This window comes from Anarhichas minor, unplaced genomic scaffold, assembly GCF_050575085.1.
Source record: "Anarhichas minor isolate MPS153535 unplaced genomic scaffold, ASM5057508v1 ptg000027l, whole genome shotgun sequence".
NCBI lineage: Eukaryota > Metazoa > Chordata > Actinopteri > Perciformes > Anarhichadidae > Anarhichas > Anarhichas minor.
Window position 1 is genome coordinate 12,870,689 of NW_027466473.1, and position 12,893 is coordinate 12,883,581.

The 12,893-nt window shown below is 44.6% G+C and overlaps 2 protein-coding genes across 2 annotated transcripts; one reads left to right on the top strand and one right to left on the bottom strand.

Annotated features, from left to right (window-relative positions):
- The first annotated feature begins 1,212 nt into the window (after positions 1–1,212).
- On the top strand, positions 1,213–8,885 carry kl (klotho). Its single transcript, XM_076102480.1, has 13 exons — positions 1,213–1,929; positions 2,398–2,828; positions 2,929–3,008; positions 3,171–3,333; positions 3,544–3,649; positions 4,241–4,390; positions 4,904–5,139; positions 5,675–5,870; positions 6,112–6,290; positions 6,556–6,663; positions 6,909–7,014; positions 7,374–7,500; positions 8,368–8,885. Exons 1-13 carry the CDS (start codon positions 1,213–1,215, stop codon positions 8,700–8,702), a joined length of 2,934 nt encoding a protein of 977 aa, XP_075958595.1. The 3' UTR covers positions 8,703–8,885.
- On the bottom strand, positions 8,714–12,023 carry rfc3 (replication factor C (activator 1) 3). The gene is made up of 9 exons (XM_076102482.1): positions 11,824–12,023; positions 11,258–11,395; positions 11,050–11,117; positions 10,471–10,568; positions 10,165–10,346; positions 9,915–10,051; positions 9,706–9,804; positions 9,535–9,604; positions 8,714–9,435 (listed from the first exon to the last, which is right to left on the bottom strand). The coding sequence occupies exons 1-9, from the start codon at positions 11,908–11,910 to the stop codon at positions 9,244–9,246; spliced, it is 1,071 nt and encodes a 356-aa protein (XP_075958597.1). The 5' UTR covers positions 11,911–12,023; the 3' UTR covers positions 8,714–9,243.
- Positions 12,024–12,893: the final 870 nt, after the last annotated feature.

Sequence of the window (12,893 nt, forward strand, 5' to 3'; positions counted from 1 at the left end):
GAGTCTGTTTTCCTGCAACAGATAAACCAGCTGCTAAAAAATAGACGTGCTGTGATTTATTTTTAAATATTTGTTGACGTTTGTATTTTTAATGCATTTGGATGACAGATGTAAAGCCCTGGTCTGACCAGCAAAACCCAAATATTTAGAGTTTTCAATCATAAAACATAAAGCACAAAACTGAAAGGAGGAAATGTTTGACATTTTCTGCTAGAAAAAAATACTTTAACGATTCATTTATTATCAGAATGTTTGCCGTCTTCTGTTTTAAAGGAGAATTGGACTAATCGACCAATCATTTCAACTACACAACTTACTGTTTGTTGTTGTCTTTGATTAGTCCTAATTTACTTTGAAATGTTTATTTCAAAACATAATTTATTAAAAAGTAAATCCTATAGGCTAAATATCTCAAAGCGTACCTATCATAAAATGTTTATTCTTTTGTTGCAACACACACACACACACACTCTAACAGCTCTTCAGTTATTTATGCAGGTGCTACATGGACCAAGATGGCCAGCAGTAAGAGGCCTGAGTTTCCAAGCAACCGTGCTGAAAGCAGAACGATAAGGAAGTAATGTGACCATGGTGCAGCAGAGGGTACACTGACTCTGCTGTTTGCATATCTTCCCCTCACCCCTCTCACCCCTCTCACCCCTCTCACCCCTCTCTCTCCCTGACTGAACTTCATCCAGTGAGAAATGCAGATGAGTTTCTCTGCTCTTGACATGTGACGTTTAAATGGATTTATGAGATGATCTGCCAGTGGAGGATATATGATAATGGTGCTGTTACTGAGATCACATTAAGGCTTTTTGCACCTGGGTCACTCTGGATGAGGTGAATCAAATGCTCATCTTGAAGAAAAAGCACTCTGAGGCTTTACTAAAACAGAATGGAGAGAAAAAAGAATTACATTTGAAATGAGCATTCCTTATTCATCCCTTTAGTTAAAGCTTAAACTAATGCGTCCCTGCTTAGCAAGCGATTGATCATTTGGGGCTCTTAACATCATTCTGTGCCTGGAGACCTTCGTGCGTCAGGTGCTTTGGCTAATAATTGATAGATTTGTGGAGGCGACGTGTGGCGGGTTCACAGCTGGCTAACCGCACTCCACAGCCCGCTATATAGTCACTGACAGCCCCAAGCCTGGTTGAATGGCAATTAGAGTGTAACACTGGACATCAGAGGCCAGCTTTGACGGGCACCATGAGTGCCCTGCTCGCCCTTTTGACACTTCTCGCCCTAACCTCTGCGGCCGCAAAGCCCAACGCTGGTTTGAAAACGTGGGGTCGTTTCAGTAAACTGCCCTACCCGGGAGACAAGGCTTTCCTCTACGATACCTTCCCCAAGGACTTCATATGGGCAGTGGGCACGGCGGCGTACCAGGTGGAGGGCGCGTTTGAGAAGGACGGCAAGGGGCTCTCCATTTGGGACACTTTTACGCGCGGCGGGAATCGAATGGCTACCGGGGACGTCGGCAGCGACAGCTATCACAACATCCACACGGACATGCGAGCCATCAAACAGCTTGGGGTCAGCCACTACAGGTTCTCCCTGTCCTGGTCCAGGATATTTCCCAACGGCACCCGCGGGAGTTACAACGAGATCGGCACCAACTACTACCGGACGCTCATCAAGAGGCTGAAGGAGGACCGCGTGGAGCCGGTGGTCACTCTCTACCACTGGGACCTGCCAGACCACCTCCAGCAGACCCTCGGCGGCTGGAGCCACCCGGAGCTGGTGGGGATCTTCAAGGACTACGCCGATTTCTGTTTCCAGACTTTCGGAGATGATGTGAAGTATTGGATCACCATTGATAACCCGTTTGTGGTGGCGCGGCACGGGTATGGCACCGGGGTGGTCGCTCCCGGGATAAAGAACGACCCCGATCTCCCGTTCCGTGTTGGACACAATCTCCTTAAGGTGAGTTTTTTTAAATGAAAAGTAGCTGTCTAGCAACTCTAGTTGTATAGTTAATAGTATAAGGGGCAATTTTCTATGAATTGGTGTAAAAAAAAAAAAAAAAAAAAAGGCGCATTAAATGTATTTACTTGAGTACAGTTCCAAACTGCTTTTTAGTCTTCTCATTTTTATCAATCTTTTGATTTTTAATTTTGATCTCTATATTTTTACTTTGGTGTGAAGAAGTCTCCCTGTGTTTGTCTGTCTTTCAATTGTCTTATTTTGTCAGTCAGCTGTGAAGTATTTTAAACTGCACTGACCTGAATAATATAAAGTTTGACTTTCTTTCGTTTTGTCCCACTCACCCCTCGCCCTCTCTTTCCATGGTCATTTGATACCCACCATCCTCTCCATCTTCTCCAACCTCCTCTTCTCCTTCCCCTCGGTCTGCCCGTCATTTCTCTTTCTGTCCGTCTGTTTCCCCTCCAGGCTCATGCGGCTGCATGGCATCTCTACGATCGCCACTACCGACCCCGTCAGCGGGGCAAGCTGTCCATGGCGCTGGCCTCTCACTGGATCAAGCCCAGCCGCACTCGCCTGGAAAGCCTGCGAGAGTGTCAGTGCTCCCTGGACCACGTCCTGGGCTGGTTCGCCCGGCCTCTCTTCACAGACGGAGACTACCCTCCCTGCATGAAGGCGACGCTGGGCTCACGTCTGCCCTCCTTCACCCCTGAGGAGAGGGAGCAGGTGAGGGGAACGGCCGACTTCTTCGCCCTCTCTCACGGAGCGGCCCTGAGCTTCCAGCTCATCAACGACAGCCTGAAGTTTGGGCAGCAGGAGGATCTGGACCTGAGGATGCTGCTGTACTGGGTCAATGCAGAGTACGACAGGCCGCCCATCTTTGTGGTGCAGAGTGGTTGGTAGGTTTGGATGTTGTCACGATTTATCCATCAGTCTGTGATGTACTTGTGTGCTGTTCTGGTGTTGGGGAACATCTTCTTTTTTTACTTCTCAACACAGGTACGTCCTTGGCAACACTAAGACAGAAGACCCAAAACACATGTACTACCTCAAGAGGTTCATTGCAGAGGCACTGAAATGTGAGTAGTGATAAGAGTCTGATCTCAAACATTAACCGCAACAGTTGTTTCCCCTTTTTCCAATACGAGCGTGAGCCATTTTGCATGAAACCTCATGACTTGAAATCTCAAGTTAGGAGAAGCTAGTGACTTCAATCTGGTCCGTCCATCCGTCTGTGTCAGCGATCATCATAGATGGAGTGAATGTGATCGGATACACAGCCTGGTCTCTGATAGACGGCTTCGAGTGGCACAGGGAGTACGGGATACGACGGGGACTGTACTACGTCGACTTCAACACTCTCGACATGAAGAGAGAGCCCAAGACATCTGCCACCTTTTACAGGTATGCATGCTATCATGTGACCAGTGGTGAGTTTGACAAAGGATGCACAATATTGTAATGTGTGCAATAACAACACTAATATTTCCTTTAAAGGCTTTATTGATGAAACCGTCCACATAATGGCGCATGTAATGATGCCTTACAGCTACAGAGATAGCTTTCCCCTCTCAGCTCAGCTCCTGAATTGATGATTATTCATTATTCTTCAAGAAACGTCATCCAGAGGAACGGTTTCCCAGAACTGCCAGAGAACAGACCAGCACAAGGAATCTTCCCGTGTGATTTTGCCTGGGGGGTATCAGCCAACTCCATACAGGTATATGTGTTCTTTGTGTGTGTGTGTGTGTGTGTGTGTGTGTTGGGATGAGAGGAAGGAGTGTGTGTAATGTACGAGTGTGCTGTGGGAGAATAGGGGAGTTGCCAAAGGGCAGAGGTCTGTTAGTGAATGAAACTCAACTTCCTCAGAAACAGAGGAGCTTGAGAAAACATTAACACTGTATTAACTTTGGTTGAGCGATTCAGTACAAAACCTCAGTAATATTTAGTGAAGTATTGTTGTCAGTATTATCATTATTAACATTACATTGTCTGATGTAGTGTTGTGAGGAAGGACATTAGTAGCTGCAATTCCTCTCCGCCTTGTCTAAGTTGCATCATGTTGATCACATTATTTTGAACTTGCAGTTTTCACGGTGAAAGTCCAGCTCAGAATCGGCCACAACGATGAATCCTCTCTTAATCATAAACCACATAACCTGCCAGCTGAGCTAAACGGCACTAGACCAACTCTTATCGATCTGTCCCATTTGTTTTTTATTTGCATTCGTGTGTTTGAGGTAAACATGTGGAGAGAGGGGCGCCTCAGTGCGTGTTGGTGTGTTACTTCTGGTTTTTCCTCGCGTCATAGGTGGAGACCACGCCCAGCCAGTTTGCAGACCCCAGTGTTTACTTGTGGAACATCTCCAACAACGGGGAGCTGATGAGGCTGGAGGGCTTCAGTGCACCACCAGTACGCCGAAGCGCACACTGTGCTGATTACGCCACCATCCAACAGCAGGTAGCTTCTCCTACCGGTCAAACGGTTAAAACACTGGAAAAAAAGAGGTCGAAGAAAAGAACACTTCTGTAATGAAAACTATATTTTACAGATACCGAAATGCAAAATAAATAGATGAATAAAAATCAATTTGCAGCAAAAAAAAAAATTCTTAGCAATCCTTAATAATTAGTAAAAAAAAAATGTTTAAAGTAACATTTCTGTCACTTGGGGTACATATTTGTAAAATAATGAAGTAACCAGCAGTGTGCAGGATCTTCTGGTTGTTTCAGTCACTTTTTTTGATCTCACTCTGATGAATTGTGCTAGAATTTGTACTTTCTAGGTGCAAATTGTAGGAGTTCAGCAACTGAATTGCAGGAAAGTTGAATGTAACATACTCGTATTGGGTATTGCCTCAGCACCAGACTTTTGCATTAAAAAGTCCAGTTTTTCGATAGATTTCTGCTGTTTCTCCAGCTGTGTGAAAGTTGAAACGTTGTGCCACAAGTTAATCCTCCTCCCTCTCTTCAGGTGGATGAAATCCGGCTGGTCGGGGTAAACCACTTCCACTTCTCCCTCAACTGGTCGGCCGTGGTGCCGACAGGTGACGTGGCTCATCCCAACGCCACCCTGCTGGGCTACTACCGCTGCTTCACCCGTCAGCTGCTGCAGGCCAACGTCACGCCCGTGGTCACTCTGTGGCACCACACGCGCCTGCGCAGCAGCCTGCCGGCCCCGCTGGATACCGCCAACAAGTGGCTGAACAGGTCAGATGCACTGCTGATTCTTATCCAGTGTCTCAGTTGAGCAAGCGTCATGAAAATCAGTTCCCAACACAGAACTGATGAACACCCATCTTTATCAGATAAGGTGTATTACAATTTACCGACTGGTCTAATGTAAACATGCAACGATGTTCCCAGGAACAGTCTGTCCTTGGTGCCATCAACATGAAACCGCTATCACTTGCTGCCATGGTATCATCTTTCCCTTTCCTGAAAGAGATATCACTAAAACCAGTGATTACAACATTTATATAACGGAACAATCTAATGTGTTGGCATTTTCATCTGTATTGGCACAACGTTTAAAGTTAGATTGCAATAGATCTCCTGTGATTCATCTAGACTATTCATTTATTTGCGTGTGTGAGCTAATCATTGTTTTTTAATACATTGTTTTGTTATATTCCGATTGCTTTATATGCAAATGTCATGGTAAAATGAAAACCACCATGTGCCTGGTATGAACGCACACATGGCGCGTAATTAAAATTGTACGACTTAATCTTTTGTTTCTCAGAGAGACTCCAGAGGCGTTCGCAGACTACGCCAGGCTTTGTTACAGAGAGCTCGGCGCCCATGTGAAGATGTGGATCACCCTGAATGAGCCCAACGATGAGATGGTGAGCTACCAGGAGGGTCATCAGATGCTGCGGGCGCACGCTCTGGCCTGGCGCGTCTATGACCGCGAGTTCAGACACGCACAGGGAGGAAAGGTCAGTGGAGGAATGTATTTATTATATATACTTGAATACTTTTATCCTACCGGTATGTTGTTATATGATATGTAAGTATGTATCCTTTTAATGGATCTTCTTTCTTTTTTTGGCGTCCTTGTGCGTAAGAGGACTTGACAATGTGTTTTAAAGTAAATGTAAAAGCTTTCATGAATCACTTCGGTCAATAGGAGAATGAAAACGTCACACCTGTGCCGCCATGTTTTGTGTCGTGTCTCAGGTGTCTCTGGCTCTGCACATGGACTGGGTGGAACCGGCATTTTCCTTCAGCCGCGAAGACGTGGAACCAGCTAAAAGGGTCTTAGACTTCCGTGTCGGCTGGTTTGCTGAGCCGATCTTCGGCAGCGGGGAGTATCCTCTGGGAATGAGGAGCTGGCTGTGGCAGCTCAACTCTCTAGAGTACGAATACTTCATTCATACTTCAATACTGTCACTTTGTTGGCTGTAGAATGTTAAGAGATCACATAGGCTCTGTGATGTGATCAATGTGTTGCAACAGGATTTAAGGGTTGGAGTTAAACTGGGATTATTGAAAGATGTAATATGGTGGGATTTCAGTATCATTGAGCCGGATGTTGTCGTAGCAGTATATCATTAATGACAAAATCTATAACTACCACTCGTACTTCAGAAATGTGTCTCCTCTGTGTGTGTGCTTCCTCAGCCTGCCAGTGTTCAACGAGGAGGACAGACAGCTGGTTAAAGGGACGTATGACTTCTTTGCCATCAGTCACTTCAGCACCAAGCTGGTGACACACGCCATGGAAGACTCGTAAGATAAAGTCACTTTTTTGCCCTTATTTTGATAGTGACAGATGACATACAAGCAGGAAACAAGAGGGGCGGAGAGAGAGGTTTGCAATTTAAAAAAAGCTACTACGCCACTGAACACCACTTTATAGTGTTTAGTGGAACACGAATATTTAGCCCCGATACGTCCAGCATCTCAAAGGCATTAGATATTAATGAGAATGTGATTTTGTCTTCAGCTTCTGTGTCATGTCATGTGCTGTGCAGGTACACCTACACAGCAATGCTGGAGGTCCAGCACATGATAGACACCACATGGATCATGTCCCCGAGGCCTGTTGTGCCCTGGGGTCTGAGGAAAGCCCTCAACTGGGTGAGACTGGTCTTGTGAAGAGATAAAAAGTTGAATATATTGCTAATTGACCCTTTTTTTCTATACTTAAAGTAGACAGGGACATCACAGATGCCTTCTTGTGTCCAGCAGCTAAAGCTTTGATGTTCAGGATAGTTGAATATTGATAGATTCTGGATTTTTCAATGAGGGATGCAGCTTTAATCATTTTTAACCAGGTTATTGTTTTCTTTGTGGAAAAAAAAATATATAACTTCATATTAGTATTTTCAGACTCTTCATATTCTACTCGAAGTGTTTTAATACCAAGTGGAGGGAAATGTAACTGTTGTTTCGATGTGTTAAACTTACAAACTGACGTTGCTCTTCTGCCGTGTCAGGTGAGGGAGCACTACCGCGACGTACCCGTCTATGTGATGGCTAACGGGGTACAGGAAGACCCGGCCCGCTTCAAAGACAGCCTCAGAGTCTACTACCTGTACAACTACATCAACGAGGCGCTGAAAGGTGAGGCTGCAGACACACACATCTAGCTGTTGAGATTTTATAGGATCAATGCAAAACTGCTGAACCACTGCGTTTGTGTACTGAGTGTTGAATCCTTTAGCGGCGATTGAAGTTTTTCCCCCTCTACTGGCCTCAGCGGAGCTTAATTATTAGACAGGTATTTAGGTCACTGACCCCTGAACAGTCAGCTGACTCAGCACAGACAAGTATCAACAATACACTCTTCACTTGAATTGTGGAGTCAAGGTCACTCGCTATCCAACCAGCTGTCCTTGCAAAGTTTATTGGGTTAAACTCAGTGAAGACTGGCAGTGTCATGATGTGCACATCGTATCATGTTGTTATGTGTTTTAGTGTGCTCTCCAGCCACTAGGGGGCAACCACCCACAGAAAACAGTTAGTATACATCACTTAGTGTATATATTACTTACTTCCTATTTATTTATTTTTTTAAAGTGGCATAAATTGGGTTTATAATAAACGAAAACTCAGACGAGATGTTCCTTATTAACATCATTAGAGTTACTTTTTACAGCTGAAAACAAAACTCTAAACAGGGGCTTTGTGTTTTATATTCATTTTTTGGTAACAATTTATTTCAACCCTCCATATTATAACATTTATAAGCAGAATGGAAAAATTATAAATATGTATTGATGTAGCTGTCGACAATATATTAAATATGTCTGCATAGGAGAAGTTATAACTGTTGAAAATACAGTAATTATTAAATACTTGTCCTTAGATCAGTTTACATGCTACTGATAGTCAATAAATGAGGGGTTAAATGTAAAGGTTTTTTCCTGTCAAACCCATTCAGCTCGCCTCCACATACAAGTAACTGAGAATGAATCCTCTCCTCCTCAGCGTACACTCTGGACGGCGTGAACCTGAAGGGTTACTTTGCTTACGCCCTGAGTGACCAAAGGGACCCGGGCTTTGGCCTCTACGGCCACGTTCACGACGAGGTCATCGTCAAGGCCTCTCTCTCCAACTATCGCAACATCATCCAGCACAACGGCTTCCCCATTCCGGGAGCTGCGCCCCGGCAGTGTCCCAGCATGCCTCAGCCCTGCCTGGGCTGCCATGTGCTGGTCAAGAGGCCTGTGATGGGCTTCCTGACTCTGGTGGGTTCAGGGGTGCTGATCACCCTGGGCCTCATTATCTACTACACAGCCAAGAGACACAAAGACTGTTACTGATGACTGTTGGATTTTTGTTCTTTTTTTTTTTATAAAAAAACTGAGCTGATACTGGGAAACATCAGACAGTAATGTAGGCACTGTCATGTTATGAAATTGCCAACAATAAGTGTTTTAGTGCAGATTATTTCATGTTTGTTCATAATAATAAAAACAACTTCTGGTCATTTCCAGAGAACATCACCAGACCTTTTGTTTTTAATAAACAAAGCAATTTATTGTTACGTTCTGATGCAGATTTGTAGGGAAACATCTCATCGTTACAGTCTTTTTTTATACAAAGAATTGCTACCATCACAACTGTTATTTTACCCCACTAGAGTGACCGTTCAAGGTTTACAAACTATGTGCAGTGCTGAGCTTTTGGGCAAAAAGCCACAAACGGTGAGACCGACTTGTTTTTGGGGTAAGTTATGTTAAAGTCGCCACCATGCCTCACAGAATACAAATCTGTATCAAGTCCACTGGAAGTCTTGTCGGGTGCAAACAAAAAAAAACAAGATGTTGAACTCCAAGAAAAGTATCTGTATGCTCTTCAGAGTCAAAACATCATCCCATCCAGACCGTCCTCCATGAACTTCTTGTAGATTGCCATGAACTTGGCGGTGAAGGCCTCCAGGTGGTAGATGGCTTTGCTGCCCAGCTGCAGCCGGTGTTCGTAGTAGGCGGCCATGTGGGCCACCTCCGTCTTCAGCTGACCGTCGCAGTTACTCAGCAGCTCCGTTACCAGACCCTGTTAAGAGGATTGGAACGAGTGGAGTTAACACTCCTTCATCTTAAACATCCCTGCAAACCGTTTCAACACTTTGACGGAGGATGATGTGAGCGGTACCTTCATAATGATATCGGGGGGGATGCAGTGAGTCAGCAGCTCGTACAGCCTGGCGCGAACCTCCAACAACCTGGAACAGATAAAGGTTTCCAGCAGTGAAATATCTTCACTAATCCGATCACCTTTCCCTTAGGTGCTGCATAACAAACTACACCTTTTTGCCTCTCCTACCTCTGAGGGCTCTGCTGGCTGACGATGGCGTTAGCGGTTTCTCGGAGGTAGACCTCCCAGTCCGTCTCCGGGACTTCTTGGTCCGCCGAGAACGGATACCTGGGAAAAGATGAATGCAGTGTGAATAAGCGAATCGTTTCCATTCACATCCCATCGTAATCCAAGGATTATGCTGCGGAGGAAAGAGAGTACGTTTTGTGACAACTCACTGCTGCACTCTGCACGCCTCGCACATCAAAAGGGCTTTGCGGAGGTTGCGACCAGACTTCTGAGTGATTTGTTTGGCCAGCTCAGGTGGGAGGAGCAGACCCTCCTTTTTACAGATCGATGTCAAAACACTGCAGACCTGGCAGACAACAACAACACAGAGACGAGGGATAAAAAGGTGACATGTAGTCTTGATCGAGACTTATGCGGCACTCGTTACTCGATTACTAAAGACAATCTTAAGCACCTTACCTCTTCTGTGCTCGGCAGAGGAACTCTGATAGCCAGACAACGGCTCTGAATCGGCCCGATGACTTTAGAGGTGGAGGTGGAGCAGAGGATGAGGCGGCAGGTGGACATGTACTTTTCCATTGTTCGCCGCAAAGCATGCTGGGCATCCTTCGTGAGTCTGTCCACCTCCGTAAGCAACACCACTGAAAACAACAACAAAAAATGTGCCAGTTAGTTGATGGAGGGACGTGATCCTCTTGATTTTTGAGACCGTTCTAGAACATGGACCAGCATTCACAAGTTCATGCGACACAAAGGTATTCCGACCTTTGAACTCTCTCTGGGTGCTTGACTGGATCTGCTGCGACTGAGCCACAGTTTTAATCAGCTCTTGAATCACCACACGGTCCTGGTTTCCAGCATCACTGTTAGAAACGGAACAGAAATTACGTTGTTTTTCTCTTGTCTGCCACAGCACACATATCTTCTCTGTAAATCACTTGAGGCAGTCTCACTGAGCCAGACAGCGGCCCGCTAAACAACACAAAAGCCACAAACTTTGAACAAGAACCGACGTTATCGTTCCTGCTAAAGTCTCTTTCCCACCCGACTCATAAAAAAAAATCAACACGTGTCGTGTCCTGCACCTCAGTTTGTTGAATGAATGACCAAACAAACCATTCACAGGGGAAAAGTGCACCACTAACAGAAGTCTGTAAATAGCGAATAATAACTCAACCATGAAGACCTATTAATAAATGTTAATCTGCAATGCAACCAACAACTACAGCTGTAAAATAAATGCATTAGAGTAACGTGAAGTGAAATTCTCTCGTGCAAATGCCTCAAGTGTGATGAAGTGCAGTACTATAAATATACATAGCTCCTTAGTCATCATTAGGTTACCTTGCATTGACTTCCAAGTGATAGTTGCTGGCTATTATGTTAATCTCTATTTTCTTCTTTGAGGGAGCCTGAGGACGGAAAAAAAACACACAAAACAGGGTCGCAAGTAAGCCTTCATCAGACAATTTGGCAGTGTCCTCATGAAGACGGAGAGAGGAGAGGTGTGTGGAGTAACTGCATGCTAGTAGTGCATCGTGTCCCCTCTCACCACGATGGTCTGGTGCTCTATGCGGAGCTTCTCCACCCCGGCTCCATACAGCTCCCTCAGCAGACACATGATGCGGGTCTTCTTCCCCGCGCCCGATGGCCCGTACACCAGCAAGTGGGGGAAGTCGCCACATTGAACCTGAAACAAAAACATTACAAATTAAGAGTTTTTGCTTTTTAGATATACTTTTTTTTTTTTTGAATTACCTTGATAGACACTTGGTCATGTTAGATGACTTGCTGTATACGCTACAATAAAGTAAACATTTCCCAAACAGAAGGGAGGTGAGGTGAATCAGCTGACATATTAAGCATCCCACGTTACCTCAAAAACAACTCCGATATGATGGACACATCATCATTAACCTGCTAGTTTAACTCAGGTTGTCCTCCACACTATATTTAACGTTAACCTGACTCCTAAATGGCCGGGTTAACAACGAGGAATCGTGTATCTGGGTGAAGTAAACTAAATTAATTGACAGCCTATATGCTGCTGTTGAGTATGATGCTAATGCTAACGTAGCCTGATTACAGTTAGCATAACATGCAGGTTGTTTCTCTTACCAGGTTTTTCAGCTGAGTCGCTTGCTCTTTATGATAGTCGAGTTTCCCGAGGGCAGTCGGTCGATATTTGTCCACCCACAAACTCATTGTGTTATTAATTTAGTAACTGTAATCGTGCGTGTTGACAGCAGACAGCTTAGATCTAGCTGGTCTAACTCTCCCGCGAAATAGTATTCATAAGCAACCAGTAAGTTACCCGCGCTGCTACTTCCTCTTGTGCTACGGAGAGTCGAAGGGGTCAAAAAGGCTACAGGCGAGTGGTAAATGCATCGTGAAAAAAAAACACAAAACTGTAAGTAGGCTGCTGGACACCAGACATAACTTGTATCTGATAGCAATAGGCGGTTATTAACAGTTTTAACATAATTACATATTGTAAATATTATTTGCATACAGCACTTGACCGTAGCCAGCTAGCATTAATGTGCAATGTACTTGACATGTTTAAGGGCAACATGATGTACTGAGGTCAACTCAGCAGACACTTACATTTTAGTGCGCCTATATGCTGAGATTCACGGTAAACGCATTCAAACGGTACAGATATAAGTAAAATATTTCCTTCTGAAATATAGTGGAGAAGCAGTATAAGGTTAGGTAGCATAGAATGGAAATACTCAAGCACAGGTATGTCAAAATGCTTCTTAGTTACATTCCACCACTGATCTTTTGTGATGATATGCGCCTTTCCAGCAGAACACCAAGAGATGACCTCCACCAGTGTCCCTCTTGACTTCTGTTATGTTCAGGTGTAGATAGATTTGTGTGTGTATACCACACAGGACAGTCCTAGACAAGACGTGTCTTGTTGGGAGAAATCAAAGTGGAGGACAAGGAGTTAAAAAGGGACCCAGCAGCAAATGTTTCACCTACTAGCAGATTAATACGTCTCTTAAAGACAGCATCTTTTATTTATTGCAGCAGATTTGCAGGCGTTTACAGTGAGGACAGTAAAGTTGAAATGATACCACCAAGGAATGTGAGAATTTAATTCCATTCAACAAAAACAAAAGCTTTTAATGTCACCGAAAGGTCATTCCAAGCTGTGATGAGAATGAGAGCAGGTAGTT

Excerpts from the sequence above, each read along its gene's own strand:
- kl (XM_076102480.1), top strand. The coding sequence starts at position 1,213 with ATGAGTGCCCTGCTCGCCCTTTTGACACTTCTCGCCCTAACCTCTGCG. Across the intron at positions 6,664-6,908 it reads ACACACGCCATGGAAGACTC|GTACACCTACACAGCAATGC; the intron begins GTAAGATAAAGT and ends TGTGCTGTGCAG. Across the intron at positions 7,501-8,367 it reads CATCAACGAGGCGCTGAAAG|CGTACACTCTGGACGGCGTG; the intron begins GTGAGGCTGCAG and ends TCTCCTCCTCAG.
- rfc3 (XM_076102482.1), bottom strand. The coding sequence starts at position 11,910 with ATGAGTTTGTGGGTGGACAAATATCGACCGACTGCCCTCGGGAAACTC. Across the intron at positions 11,396-11,823 it reads CGACTCAGCTGAAAAACCTG|GTTCAATGTGGCGACTTCCC; the intron begins GTAAGAGAAACA and ends TTTTTGTTTCAG. Across the intron at positions 10,347-10,470 it reads CACCCAGAGAGAGTTCAAAG|TGGTGTTGCTTACGGAGGTG; the intron begins GTCGGAATACCT and ends TGTTGTTTTCAG.